Source organism: Staurois parvus, unplaced genomic scaffold, assembly GCF_062004578.1.
Source record: "Staurois parvus isolate SC_StPar_1 unplaced genomic scaffold, SC_StPar_1.0 ptg000372l, whole genome shotgun sequence".
Lineage (NCBI taxonomy): Eukaryota > Metazoa > Chordata > Amphibia > Anura > Ranidae > Staurois > Staurois parvus.
The window spans coordinates 2,363,366-2,377,500 of record NW_028318168.1 but is presented as its reverse complement, the minus strand read 5'-3'; the positions used below and the strand labels follow the sequence as shown (position 1 = coordinate 2,377,500).

The window sequence follows — 14,135 nt, the reverse complement described above, 5'->3', positions numbered from 1 at the left end:
ATATTTATTCAGGGGCGGACTGACCATTCGAGCACTCTGGCACTGCCCGAGGGCCCGGGGTCAGTAGGGGGCCCCATGAAATGCCCTTGGTACCTTTTTTATAGGCTTTTTTGAGTGTAGGCAAGGACACAGGGGCCCAATGAGTTGTCAGTCCGCCCCTGATATATATATATATATATGTGTGATTTTGCAATTTCGGGTAGGGGGCACCATTCACGCCATACCCACGCCGCGCCGCCGTCATGGTGTATCAAATAATTAACTAAATACAAAATATCTTTATCCGCTTCCACGCCACCCTATAGCAGAAATACTGCTACAGGGCAGCACAGGTGCACAAAATCACGTATATATACGTACTTTTGCAGGTCCGGGTAGGGGGCGCACCATCGCAGTCTCGGCTGTCAATCACCGGGTCCCAGCCAATGATTCCCCACCGGCGATCTCTGAGTATTACCGATGGGGGAGAGATCTGTGTATAAACAATACAGATATCCCCCATGTCAGCTCCTGCACAATGCTTTGTATGGCTCTGCATAGCAGAGCCATACAGAGCAGTGTGCTTACAGTGTAAAGAACACACTAACACAGCACACTGTAAAACAGCACACAGTTAACCCTTTGATTGCCCTACGTGTTAACCCCTCCCTGCCCAGTGCCATTAGTACAGTGTCAGTGCTTTTTATTAGCACTGATCACTATATTGGTGTCACTGAGGATGTCAGTGACACCAAGTAAGTTTCCCCCCCCCAGTGTCAGAATGCCTGCTGCAGTCCCGCATTCCCGCTATAAGTCGCTAATCGCCGGCATTACTAGTAAAAATAAATAATTCCAGTATATATACCGCCATTTGTAAACGCTATAACTTTCACGTAAACCAAGTAATCTACACGTATTGGGAATACATGTAACAGTATACATTTTGGCCTAAATTTTCTGATGAAATTTGATTTTTAAAATTTTTTTACTGGACATGTTTAATAGCAAAAAGTCAAAAATATTGTTTATTTTTTCAACATTGTTGGTCTTTTTTTTGTTTATAGCACAAAAAATTGCAGAGGAAATCAAATACCATTGAAAGAAAGCTCTATTTGTGGGGAAAAAAAGGACGTAAATTTCATTTGGGTACAACATTTGTTAGTTAAAATATCTCCATATCACAAAAAATGGCCTGGTCAGGAAGGGGGGTAAATCCTTTGGAGGGCAAGTGGTTAAAAAGTGAAGGTCAGCCACAGCCTGTTATATGCAGCCATGCTCCCTCATTGAATTGGCATAAATATATTAAAGCTGCCTTTTTAATCCAACTTGTCAGAGAACAATGATCTAATATAGCAATGCATGCCCCAGAGGAAATAAAGAAATTGGTAATTTTGTAGCAAGATGCTGTTGACAATACGGTCCATAATAAGACTACACCATAATCATTTTAAATATAACCTCAAGCTGGTGGTAAGCCATGGTCAGTGCATAGATTCTTAGCCTCCTGACTAATTCATCCCAGTTACATTTGATTCTCCAGCTACATCATATCATTAGAGGTATAAATATAGCCAGTTGTGATGGCGACCTGGCTGTCACCGAGAATCAGTTGGTGTGTATTGGGGGCGACGCTTTCCTGCAAAGCTGCACAGTGAAAGCGTTTCTTCCTCTCCCAGCTGGACTAAGTACAGAGATCATCCCTTTAAAGGCACTCACAGCTCTCAGAATCGAATTTCTGCACTGACACTCTGATAAGCTGGAACAGGATACATCTTTCATTTATTTATTACTAGCTGATTTATTATTAAATTACCAATGGACTTATTATTATGTAGCGCCTCTGCACTTTACATATTGTACATTCACATCGGCCCCTGGCATCAAGGAGCTTACAATTTAGGGTTCCTAACTCACATGCATACATACACATACTAGGGAAAATTTAGACAGGAGCCAATTAACCTACCAGCATGGCTTTGGATATTCTACAGGTTAGTGTCTTTCAAAGGCTGGCTTCGCTTGCTTATCAATCTTGCACATTCTTCTGGGCAGTCTCATATGCTCTCCAGAGCAGCAATTCTCTCCATATAGAAGACTCCTCAAGGGCACCTTATTATTATTATTATTATTATACAGGATTTATATAGCGCCAATAGTTTGCTCAGCGCTTTACCTTATGAGTTATTTACCTCAAATACCAAAAACACAAGGTAAAAGTCATCAAACAGCGTTAAAGTCAATTTACTAAAGGAAATAAATAATATTGATGTCACGTACCTTGATAGTGAGCCTGACGTGAAGAGGCAGGCCTCCCGTACAACTCCGGCTAAAGGACCACTGATAGTGGGACAGCGACGCATGGGCACGGTCGGGTAAGAATGCCTGTGATCAGCCCGGTAGTAGCAGGTGAGCTGCAGGCAGGCTGAAGGCAGGGAGCAGGATCCAGATGCAGCCGTGCGGAATGGATGGACCACTGAGGAGTATGTATTGAGGATGCAGGGTCAGACGAGCCAGGTTCGGTAGCAGTCAGGCAGATCAGGCATAAACAGCAGGAGGAAGAGTAGACAGGTCACAGGCCAGGTCCACAGCAGAAGATCAATCAAACAGGAGCAGAGACAGAAGGGTAATTCAAGACAAGCCAGAGGTCAGGGCAGGTATTGGTCAAGCGGAGGTCAGGAACAAACAATATATTTGACTTTTTGCTATTAAATGTCCAATAAAATAATAAAAAAATTAAATTTTGTTATAAATTTAGGCCAAAATGTATTCTGCTACATGTCTTTGCTTAAAAAAAAAAATCCCAATATGTGTAAATTGGTTTACGTGAATGTTATAGTGTTTACAAATGGCGGTATATTTACTGGAATTTTTTTTACTAGTAATGGCAGCAATCAGCGACTTATAGCGGGACTGAGGCGGGCATTCTGACACTGGGGGGAACTGACTTGGTGTCACTGACATCCACAGTGACACCAACACAGTGATCAGTGCTAAAAAAAGGACTGACACTGTACAGTGGCACTGGGCAGGAAAAGGTTAACATGTAGGGTGATCAAAGGGTTGCTGTTTTACTATGAGGCTGTGTGCTGTGTTTCACCTTGCTGCCCTCCTCAGACTGGGGTGGTCCAAACACACTATATAGAAACACAGAAAACACTGGCCTAGTGCGTTATCTTTAAACACCATTTATTAGGAGAAAAAAAAGGTTACCATACTCACAAACCAATAAAATATCATGCTCATAATAAATATCCACATGAAGAAATGCTATGCCCTGATGAAGAGGGGGACTCCCCTCGAAACATGTCAGTATTGATATTTATTGATTTGTTAGTTCCTTTTGAAGTGGTTGTATAGCCTTAATGCTTTGAATGGGCCACCACATCCCTAACCAATCATTAACCTTCCTGGTATGCCCCAAAATCTGAAAATCTCAGTTTTTATAGTTTTTATATACCTTTTAAGCAGTGTTGTTCCCATTATGTCACTGCAATCCCGCTGCACTGGCCGATGGGCTTGTACATCATCTTCTCATTTATGTAAAGGCATGTGAAAGGAAGGGGAGACGAAAGGTGGAACTGGGTGGGGCAGAGCGGAGCTGGCCTGCTGGGAGAACTGAGACTGACTACTGTACTACATGCACCTGTCACAAGAAGAGGAAATAGGAGGCAGGACTGAGTTGGGGCCACAGTGATTTCCCATAACATTCAAGGCTTGAATATTCCCAAAAAGAGGACTCAATTACTGAGGGAGCTCAAGAAGGCTAGACCAGCTTTTGTTTTCCTACAGGAGACTCATTTTATGGCTCATTCTATACCAAAATTGACAACTTCTTATTTCCCTTGAGGATGTTATGCCCCTAACCCCCATTCAAACACAAAAGGGGTTTCTATTCTCATAGGAAGAGAGTAAGGATTTGAATACACACAGCATTTAGCAGATCCCAATGGCAGGTATCTCTTTCTTAAATGGAAATATCATGATGTTCAGATAACATTAGCAAATGTTTATGTGACGTTTTGCCATAAAATAATAGATAAACTCATTGGATTTGCCTCTGGCTGTATACTTTTTGGTGGTGATTTCAATATTCCTCTAGACCCACTCCAGATTACTTCCATTGGCAAATCTACAATCTCTTTTAAGATATTGAAACAGATAAAAACTCTACTTGGGTCTATGACATTGATAGATTCCTGGCAAACTGTCCATCCCTCTGACCAAGATTAGACATTTACTCGGCAGTACACAAAAAGTACTCTAGAATTGATTATATATTTATCACCCAGAGAGATTTGCATACTTTGGAAAATGCAGGCATTGGAGTACAAACCATTTCTGACCATGCCCCTATATCTATTTCACTAAGCTGTCATAAAACCTTCCATAAGGTGTGAAACTGGAGATTGAATCCAACATTACTAACTGATCCCTCCAATTTGACTCAGATTACTAATTCTCTCCGATTTTATTTCAGAGAGAATTCTCTAGATGATATATCGCCTTTAACCATCTGGGAGGCCCATAAATGTGTGCTCCATGGGGAATTTAATAATCTGGCTTTCAAACAGAAAAAGGAAATAGAAATAACGTTATTAGCCCTGACAACAAAAATTTCCAAATTAGAATCCCAACATAAACATTCAGTAGCAGTTCAAACGACGACGGAACTTTTAGAAATGCGTCATGAGTTACAAAATCTAATAAATTTAAACACCAAACGTATTTTGTTCTTTAAAAAAGGGTTCTTCTATGTTTATTGGAATAAATGTGGGAAGTACTTTGCTAAAGCCTTATACAAGATTCGGATGAAATCCAATATCCCTAAAATCAGAACGTTGAATAATAAAATGTCTAAGATTACAGATGAAATTGCGAGGAAATTCCATAAATATTACTCAAAATTTTTAATCTCTCATTGCCACACAAACCTTCAATTTTTCAGGGAAACAGATCTCAGATTTTACAAGATTATATTATATGGAGTGGTATGCCCAAATTAGGATTGAAAGATTTTGACATGTTAGAACATCCAATTACGGAGGAAGAACTTTTATTAGTCATCAGATTATTAGTCAAGATGGCTATACGGCCCATTACTATAAAACATTTGTTGATATATTGAAGGATCCTGTATTGACAGCATTAAATTCTTTAAAAGATCTGCAAAAACTGTCAGACACTTTTTCAATGGCCCATATTACAATTATCCCCAAACCGGGTAAGTACCCCACTGAGTGCTCTAGCTATAGACCTATTTCACTGTTAAATATTGACTTAAAATTACTAGCAATAATTCTAGCATTTCGATTACGTGATTTCCTTGCACAACTCATTGGCCCTGAGCAAGTTGGCTTCATGCCAGGTAGAGAAGCAAGAGACAATGTGATTAAGGTCTTGAATATGATTCACATATTCGGTGGGGGCCTTGTCAAAGGCTTTCTCCTGTCAGTGGACGCAGAGAAGGCCTTTGACAGGGTAGCATGGGATTATATGATGCTATTATGTGCCCATATAGGATAGAAGGTGCATATGATGACATGGATCTCCTCACTTTATCAAAATCCCTCAGTCAAACTGAAGATTAACAGTACATTGTCTGAATCCATTCAAATTAGGAATGGTACAAGACAAGGTTGTCCTCTTTCACCTATTTTGTTTATGCTCACATTAGAGCCTTTCATTAGAATGGTTAATCACAACCCCTCAATTAGAGGTTTGGACGTAGAATCTACCATGTATAATACCGCAGGCTACGTGGATGACTTATTGTTCTTTCTTACACAGTCTCATATCTCCATTCCTAATTTACAGAATGAGGTTTTACAATTTGGCTATACACCAAACTTGAAAATCAATTATACCAAGTCTAAAGCTCTTAATATATCTATACCACCAGCTACAAGAAACACAAAACAACTGTTCCTTTCAATTGGTTTCTAATGCCCTTAAATATGTAGGTGTTCGGCTCACACCTCACTTATCTGACCTTTTATCAAACTAACTATAAACCTCTCTTCCAAAAAGTTTCACAAGATTTGACTAATTGGACAATAAAACCCCTTTCATGGTACGGCCGGGCAGCAGCAGTCAAGATGACAGTTCTGCCTAGAATTTTATATTACTTCCATATGCTACCTATTGACATACCCTCCAGCTTTTTATAAACAATTATATTCAAAAATATGTACCTTTATCTGGTCTCATAACAGACCTAGAATTAATCTACAGCTTCTTTCTAAACCTAAGAATGCTGGGGGCATAGGCCTTCCTAATTTTTTACAGTACTACTATGCTTCAACACTAGCCAGAGTGATTGATTGGAACTGCCATAAAGATAGTAAGGATTGGGTGCTTTTAGAATCCCTTCGTACTTCCACCCCATTGAGATTTTTACCCTGGATCCCTGAAAAAAAATCCACCACAAGTGAAACATCACCCACTGATTGGACCCACTTTAGCAGTATTTAATAAAACTTCTAAGATGTATAGCATTGCTTCTTCTCTTGGGCCATTAACACCTATAATATAAAAACCAGATTTTACCCCGGGACAAATTCTGACCAAAGTTACCACTGTGGATTATGGCCCTCCTTTGGTAAGTGCACAATGTTTAGAAAGCAGCAAATGTAAAGGGTTTGGACAATTGAAAGTTGAACTAAATACACCTGCCCTTACTTATTGGAGTTATGTCCAGTTGCACACCTATATTCATTCTCCTCACAGAAAGAAGAATTTTTTTTAGACCCTTGACTCCCCTTAAATTAATTTGTTTGAAAGGCACAATGACAGAGAAAGCAACATCCCTTATATATAAATGGCTACAAAACTCAGAGGTAGGAACTACCATCAGATTTCGTTCAGAATGGGAACTAGTATTCCTTCACAGATGAACAGGGGACAAATGCTTGCATCTTAGCTCATAAATGTTCATTAGGAACTAGATTTTAAGTGACCTCCTATAAGCTTCTGACCAATTGATATGCCACCCCGAGCAAGTTGAGGAATTGGTTTCCTTTGTCATCTGATATTTGTTGGAGATGTGGCCTACACAAATGGACCATGTTACATATCTGGTGGGAGTGCCCACTAATTCAGCCGTATTCGATGGAAGTTTGCAACACGAATACATTTTTTACAGAGATTTCCTTAGAACTTACCCCAGGCTGTTGTCTGTTCCATGTCAACCACTGTTCACTTAAAAAAATACAAACTCTCCTTGTTTACTGAATGCTGCCAAATATATTATACCTCGCCACTGGAAATATATAGTATATTCCTAAGATCAATGAATGGCTTTGTGCTGTTGAGGAAAAAAGTGACATTGAGGAGAGTGTAACCATCTCCAATTATAGCTCTGTTAAATATCGTATGATGTGGAGGCATTGGTTTATGTCACACTATTCAGACTTCTATGACCGTATTTACACTGGTTGATTAGGTCAATATCCAAAGTTCACATTTTCGTTCTTCCCAAGCTGTCCCTGACTATGTTATATTTACTTCCTTTTTATACCATACAGTGATTTATGATTTATTCTTATCTACCCTTCTTTATCCTTTATCTTCTCTTTTTTCTTTGATATAACAACAAAATGTTCTATACAAATGAAACACAGTTCTAGTTGCATTGTAGCTCATTTTTTATTTAATGATTAGTTACTGATACAGATGCTTATTTCTACATTTTGTTTCATGTATTACCTGTTATTTTGTACAATGTCTTTTGCTACAAATACATTTATATTGGAAACAAAAAAAAATTTGTATCAGTTTCACTACAGTATTCTGACTGATAAGTAAAGCATTGCTATTCTTCTTGTAGCCTTCACCTTTCTTGTGTAAAGAAATTACTTTCTTTTTCAGGCCCTGTGACATTTCTTTTCCATGTAGTGCCATTGCTGACAGCATGAAATGGGAAGGGGTTTTCTTTGTTAAGTAATGCCCTTTTATAATCAACTGTCTGCTGGACACCTGTTTAATGAATAATTAGACTCACCTGTAATTGAATTCTTGTTAGTTAGGATGTTGTTGTCTAAAATTTAGCTTTGCTCCTAAGACTTTAGTTGGAGAGTATTCATTTTTGCAACATGGCCTTGAATAGGATAGGAAAATTACTTTTTTGTGTGTGCAAATTAACAAATCTTGTTTGCAATCAATGGCCTGCATTGTGAGAGTATTTTGTAGTACAGTGTCCCATAGTAAATATTGATTATGAAAGGAAAAGAGAGGTTTTCTGACAAATCTGTTGGCGTGTACTCATTTATGCTGAGCACTGTATGTACTGTACGTGAATAGCCTGAAAATTTTTACTTGAAGGCTGCATCTATTTAATTACAAAAATATTCAAATAAATGAAACTACCGTATATACTCGAGTATAAGCCGACCCGAATATAAGCCGAGGTACCTAATTTTACCACGAAAAACTGGGAAAAACTATTGACTCGAGTATAAGCCGAGGGTGGGAACACCAGTGGGAAGAATCGTGCCTCATCATTGGTGTCAGTGGGAGGAATAGTGCCCCATCATTGGTGTCAGTGGGAGGAATAGTGTCCCACCATTGGTATCAGTGGGAGGAATAGTGCCCCATCATTGGTATCAGTGGGAGGAATAGTGCCCCATCATTGGTGTCAGTGGGAGGAATAGTGCCCCATCATTGGTATCAGTGGGAGGAATAGTTCCCCATCATTGGTGTCAGTGGGAGGAATAGCGCCCCATCATTGGTGTCAGTGGGAGGAATAGTGCCCCATCATTAGTATCAGTGGGGGGAATAGCACCCCATTATTGGTGTCAGTGGAATAGTGCCCCATCTTTGGTGTCAGTGGGAGGAATAGTGTCCCATCATTGGTGTCAGTGGGAGGAATAGTGTCCTAACATTGGTGTCAGTGGGAGGAATAGTATCCCATCATTGGTGTCAGTGGGGGGGTGGAGGAATAGTGCCCCATTGTTGGTGTCAGTGGGGGGGAGGAAAAGTGCTCCATTGTTGGTGTCAGTGGGGGGGAGGAATAGTATCCCATGATTGGTGTCAGTGGGGGGTGGAATAGTGCTCCATGATTGGTGTCAGTGGGGGGTGGAATAGTGCCCCATCATTGGTGTCAGTGGGGGGGGGGGGGATAGTGTCCAATCGTTGGTGTCAGTGGGGAGGAGGAAAAGTGCCCCATCGTTGGTGTCAGTGGGAGGAATAATGCCCCATCATTGGTATCAGTGACACCAATGATGGGGCACTATTCCTCCCACTGACACTTGCTGACCCCTGTTCCAGTATGGTGCTGCTGCAGCCAGCATATGTGGTTGCAGCAGCACCTAAGCACGGCACACTTACCTGCATCTCCTTCACTCGATTTTCGCGGGGCCGCTCAGCTCCGCCTCCTCGCTGGTGATTGGCCGCCTGTGTGCCTTTCCTGAGCTACAGTTCTGGCGGCCAATCACCGGTGAGAAGGCGGAGCCGAGCAGCCGCGCGAACATCCAGTGGACGAACCGAATGAAGGAGCAGCCGCGCTTCCTGGACCGGATCGTCGTGGGACCGGAGCCAGGTAAGAGACAGCAGCCCCCTGCAGACGTTGACTCGAGTATAAGCCACGGGGGCCGTTTTTCAGCACAAAAAATGTGCTGAAAAACTCGGCTTATACTCGAGTATATACGGTACCAGTTTATAATAAAAGATATTACTAATAAATTAAAAAAGACAACAAATCCACAATATTAATTTAGGAAAATATTGGAAACCCCCATCCCCTGCTGCTCCATGGTAAAAAAATGTTATTAATAAAAAGTCTTGTGCTAGTTCACTGCCCATGTATGTAATCTAGTGAATATTCCAGGTTCTTGTTAAACAAATGGTTCTGAAAAAACCCCTAAAGAGAGATAAGATATTGGCAAGAAGACATTTCAATTAGAGAATGCATACTTTGTCACTTCATAATCATTTTTTTAAGCTGTATTGTCTTTCCATCAAATATCATCTACACCCACTACATTACGTAAGCCATACAAATATAATAAAGAGAGAAAACTAATTAGTTAACAGATTGCAGCTCCATCACAAGCAGAGAAATATTTAGATTGAAATTGCAGCTTGCCTAGATAAAACAGGAAATTACTTTTCTGCCACAGCAGAAATGTTGATGTTATAAATATCTAATTTAAAACTGCGTTGAAAATGCTAATAGTAATCATATGGTAGGAAAAATTATTCTTGCTTTACTTGGCAAACATAACAAGTATAAATAAGACTTTCAGTTATAGATTATATAGAGTACATGAATACAGATTTTTTTTCCTCTGTTGCTGGAGCAACCTAATCAACAAGTCTTATAATTTTCATATTGATGCTGGAAGAAAATTTTTTTTCAAATATTTTGTTTGCCAAATGGCAATGCTTATTGTTTCAAGACAGGAAAAGGTTCCCTGAGTTTTCAGAAGGAAGAGGATACAATCACCTTAAAGTGGTTGCAAACCCTTCCATATATCTTGTGAAGTTATGAGTTTCACATGATACACAGAGATTAAACAAATTCCCCTACACATGTTCTACTTGTTTATCTGTAGCCCTCTCTTCTCTGCCTCCATTCAAAGTGCTGAATTTTTAAAGGTTGTCTGAGAGTTCAGAAAAAAATAGGACGGAGAGCTGAAATTACACTCTTTAGAACGCAAGGGGGAGAGTTCTGAGAGCTGATAGAACGGAAGCGACACATCCCTCCTCCACATAGCTAACAGGAACAGAGCTGAGGCTGTCAATCTGCTGGAGGTTCCTCCCTTGGCACCATTTTTCTCTTGGCATCAGAAGTGGCTCATGCAGATTCACTTATCAGAAGTGGCTTATTCAGATAGAGAAACAAAGAAATACAAAGAAATGACACTCAGTGTTCTTATTTGAGACATACACACTATAGAGGGATGTGCTTTGTTCATATTTCATATTTTTGGTTTACAAGCACTTTAAGGCATCTTTCACATGGGCAATCAGGTACACTTTTCAGTTTTTCAGGCGGACCTGATCAGAAAGTCAATGTATTCCTATGGACCAGCAGATGTAAACAGACTTGTGTCTGTTTACACTCACCTACCTTAGCGTCCAATCAGGCACACTAAAAAAAAATGGAGGATTACTCGAGCCACAGATGCCACTTTTCCTGCATAGGCAGTTTTTTGGTAAAGGTGAACTAACCCTTTAAACATCCATAATGCAAACCTGTAATTTAGGGAAATACTACATTCCTAAAATTGGGAGTGAAAAAGATTGAATTGTGCTGCATATTGTTTTTGACTAAAGTACTTGAAAAACGAGGGGGGTAGTGCTGTACGAAGCTTTGTTGTGTCCAACTTGTGTTGAGTAGACCTCCTCTGGATTTTAGGAATAGCCCTTTTCTCATTACTGCCAAAGGAGTTCTATATATTTTTCATGGAGAATTTGCATAAGGAGAATCATTTGTTTTTGTTGTATTTCAGATTTCTAGATTTGTAGACTATGTATTAGCATTGATATCATTCTGATCTGATTGTAAACATTTTATAGCAGTAGTAGTAGTAGGGGCTAGTGGTACAAAAGGTAGTAACTGTGGGGGATGGACTGGTAGGATGAGTAGAAGATTTCATTATTAGCTAAGGGCAGGATAGGCTTCCCTGAAGAGATAGGTTTTCAGAGATTGCCTAAAAGTGAGCAGAGTAGGCGATAGTCTGATAAATTAGGGTAGAGAGTTCCAGAGGATGGGGGAAGCTCTGGAGAAGTCCTGGAGATGAGCATGAGAGGAGGAGACAAGAGAGCTAGAGAGCAGGAGGTCGTGCGAGGAGCGGAGAGTACGGTTTGGGTGATATTTGGAGACAAGATTGGTGATGTAATTTGGGGCAGAGTTATAAATGGCTTTATATGTTATTGTTAATGTTTTGAATTTTATACATTTGACAATGGGAAGCCAGTGGAGGGATTGGCAGAGAGGTGTGGCAGATACGGAACGGTTAGTAAGGTGAATGAGTCTGGCAGCAGCGTTCATGATAGACTGAAGAGGGGATAGCCTGCGACGAGGTAGGCCAATGAGGAGGGAGTTACAATAGTCAAGGCTAGAGATAACAAGGGAGTGAATAAGTTGCTTAGTGGTTTCCGAGGTTAGAAACGGGCGTATCTTGGAGATGTTGCGGAGATGAAGTCTGCAAGATTTGGACAGCGATTGGATATGGGGCTGAAAGGACAGATGGGAGTCTAGGATTAGTGTTAGGATTGTAAAGTTTTCTTATTAGTAATTGTTTATGTACTGTGATTGCTGCACCATATTTCATTTCTTCTGCTACATGTACAGTCAAATAAAAAATATTTTACATGTAATGTCTGCAATTTAGCAAAATCATTTAACCTTCCCGATGATCAACTGCTGAGATAAAATGTCAGCTGCATGGTTTCATTGAACTATTTTGACTGTATTGGTAGACTTGCATTATGGAAGAGGTGAGACACATTAGGGCTAGGTATAGTCCTTAGATGGTAGTAAGATGTGCAGGTTTGCCTTGATCACCCCAGAGGGTCCCTCAGCCCTAGCCCAAAAAGGTGGGGGCTGCTATTAGGAGAGTGATAGCCAACAGGTTGAATGAAAAAAAATAATGGATTCCCCCATCCAAACAAGCAAGGTGGAGGAATCTTTCACTGCTGTGCCATTGTATTCTGACAGCAGGACTCCTCTACAGTCAGAATACACTGATCAGCAGATGCAGCCAGTTTTCTGAAACATTCCTGTTTGACCAAAGTTGATCATTAGATTGACTGCTGTAGAATGGTAAAAGCCATAAATGGATTTAAATTCAGCTGGTTCCTGCTGAACCAGCCAAATTTTTATCCATCTGTGGCCAGCTTTGCTCTAGCAGGGTGCCTATAATGCCATGACCAGCCCTCTCCATCCTCCTTTGTAAGCTGCCTCCAGTCACATTCCAGCCTCCTCTGTGTAATCCCCTAGACATAACAAGGTATTAACCCTTGGAGTGTTGGGGGGCACTCTGCAAGGGTGGATTTTTTAAATTATTGTGGAGTTTCTTTTTTTCACAGGCAATATCCCGGAGTTTCTTTTCAATGTATCTGCTACTGTTGTTAGTGCCTCAGTTTCTGCTTTTGTGGGGTTGTGTGTGAAATGTTTCAAGTAATGTTCTTAGTTATTGATTTATATCTGTTATAATGTGTTATTAATCTTAAATCATATCTAACTTTGTAGGATGGTGTGGGAGGAATCTCTACTGGATAGCTTGTTAAACTTTGCTGCTACACCCAGGGGGCTTCTTTTCCTTCAACAAACAGGAGCCATCAATGAATGTGTAACTTACATGTTTGGTCGATTTACAAAAAAGCTTCAGGTATGTTTAGAATATATTCAGCCTCTTTACCGCCAGAAAGGCTGGAGGAGAAAAACAGTTCTTACAGAGGCATCCTCATTTCAGAGTAATTTATGAGGAATATCTATATGTTTTGGAAGAATTATCAAAGAATCCATTTACATAAAAAATAGAAAAAAATAAAGATTTTAATGCTGGGTTGAAAATTCCAACTGCACTTTAAGCTTTATTCCCAAGTTATATTGATAAAAAAGTCTGTGTATTAAAATATTGAGCAAAGTTTATGTATATCCAAATGGTTTTTAGCTAGAGAAGGAACAGTTTAAAGTTTTGGCTGTACTTCTCTTGTGAATCACAGAAGTGCAGTTCGTTCTGCACTCCTTTGACCAATTTTCAGCTGACAGCCAGTCCAGGCTGGGGAATGATCCTGACTTCAAAGTCAGGATCCACCCCAGAGTCTGGAGCGGCGCCTGGCTCAGCCTCTCAGTGAAGCGCTGAGAGTATGAGCCAGTCACTCCCTCCCACTCCACAGCCCCATGCCCCAGCGAGCGCTGAAGGAGCTGAGCAGACAGTGGTGACTGACAGTCCTGCTCTCTGCTCAGAGCGGAGAACCCGGTGATCAGTGGTCATGTGATCACTTAATTCTCACCCTTAGAGCTGATGGGGGACAGATGCAGCATCGGACCAATGCTACATCCACCTAGGTAAGTATAAATAAGAAAAAACCCCACCATCGGTTATCTTTTGAAGTTTGTGTCTCAGAGGATTTCACCTTCACTTCTGTGCTAAAGATGCAACAGAGAATGAGAGAACATTTCAACAAAGTGAGGGCAATGGTCCTCT

The 14,135-nt window shown here is 40.5% G+C and overlaps 1 protein-coding gene across 2 annotated transcripts in view; it reads left to right on the top strand.

Annotated features, from left to right (window-relative positions):
• Positions 1-14,135, top strand: part of TBC1D32 (TBC1 domain family member 32) — a 471,851-nt gene that overhangs the window by 196,048 nt on the left and 261,668 nt on the right. For both annotated transcript variants that reach the window (XM_089685349.1, XM_089685348.1), the window contains exon 19: positions 13,175-13,313. In XM_089685349.1, the coding sequence (XP_089541475.1) occupies positions 13,175-13,313 (139 nt within the window). The remainder of the gene's footprint in view (positions 1-13,174; positions 13,314-14,135) is intronic.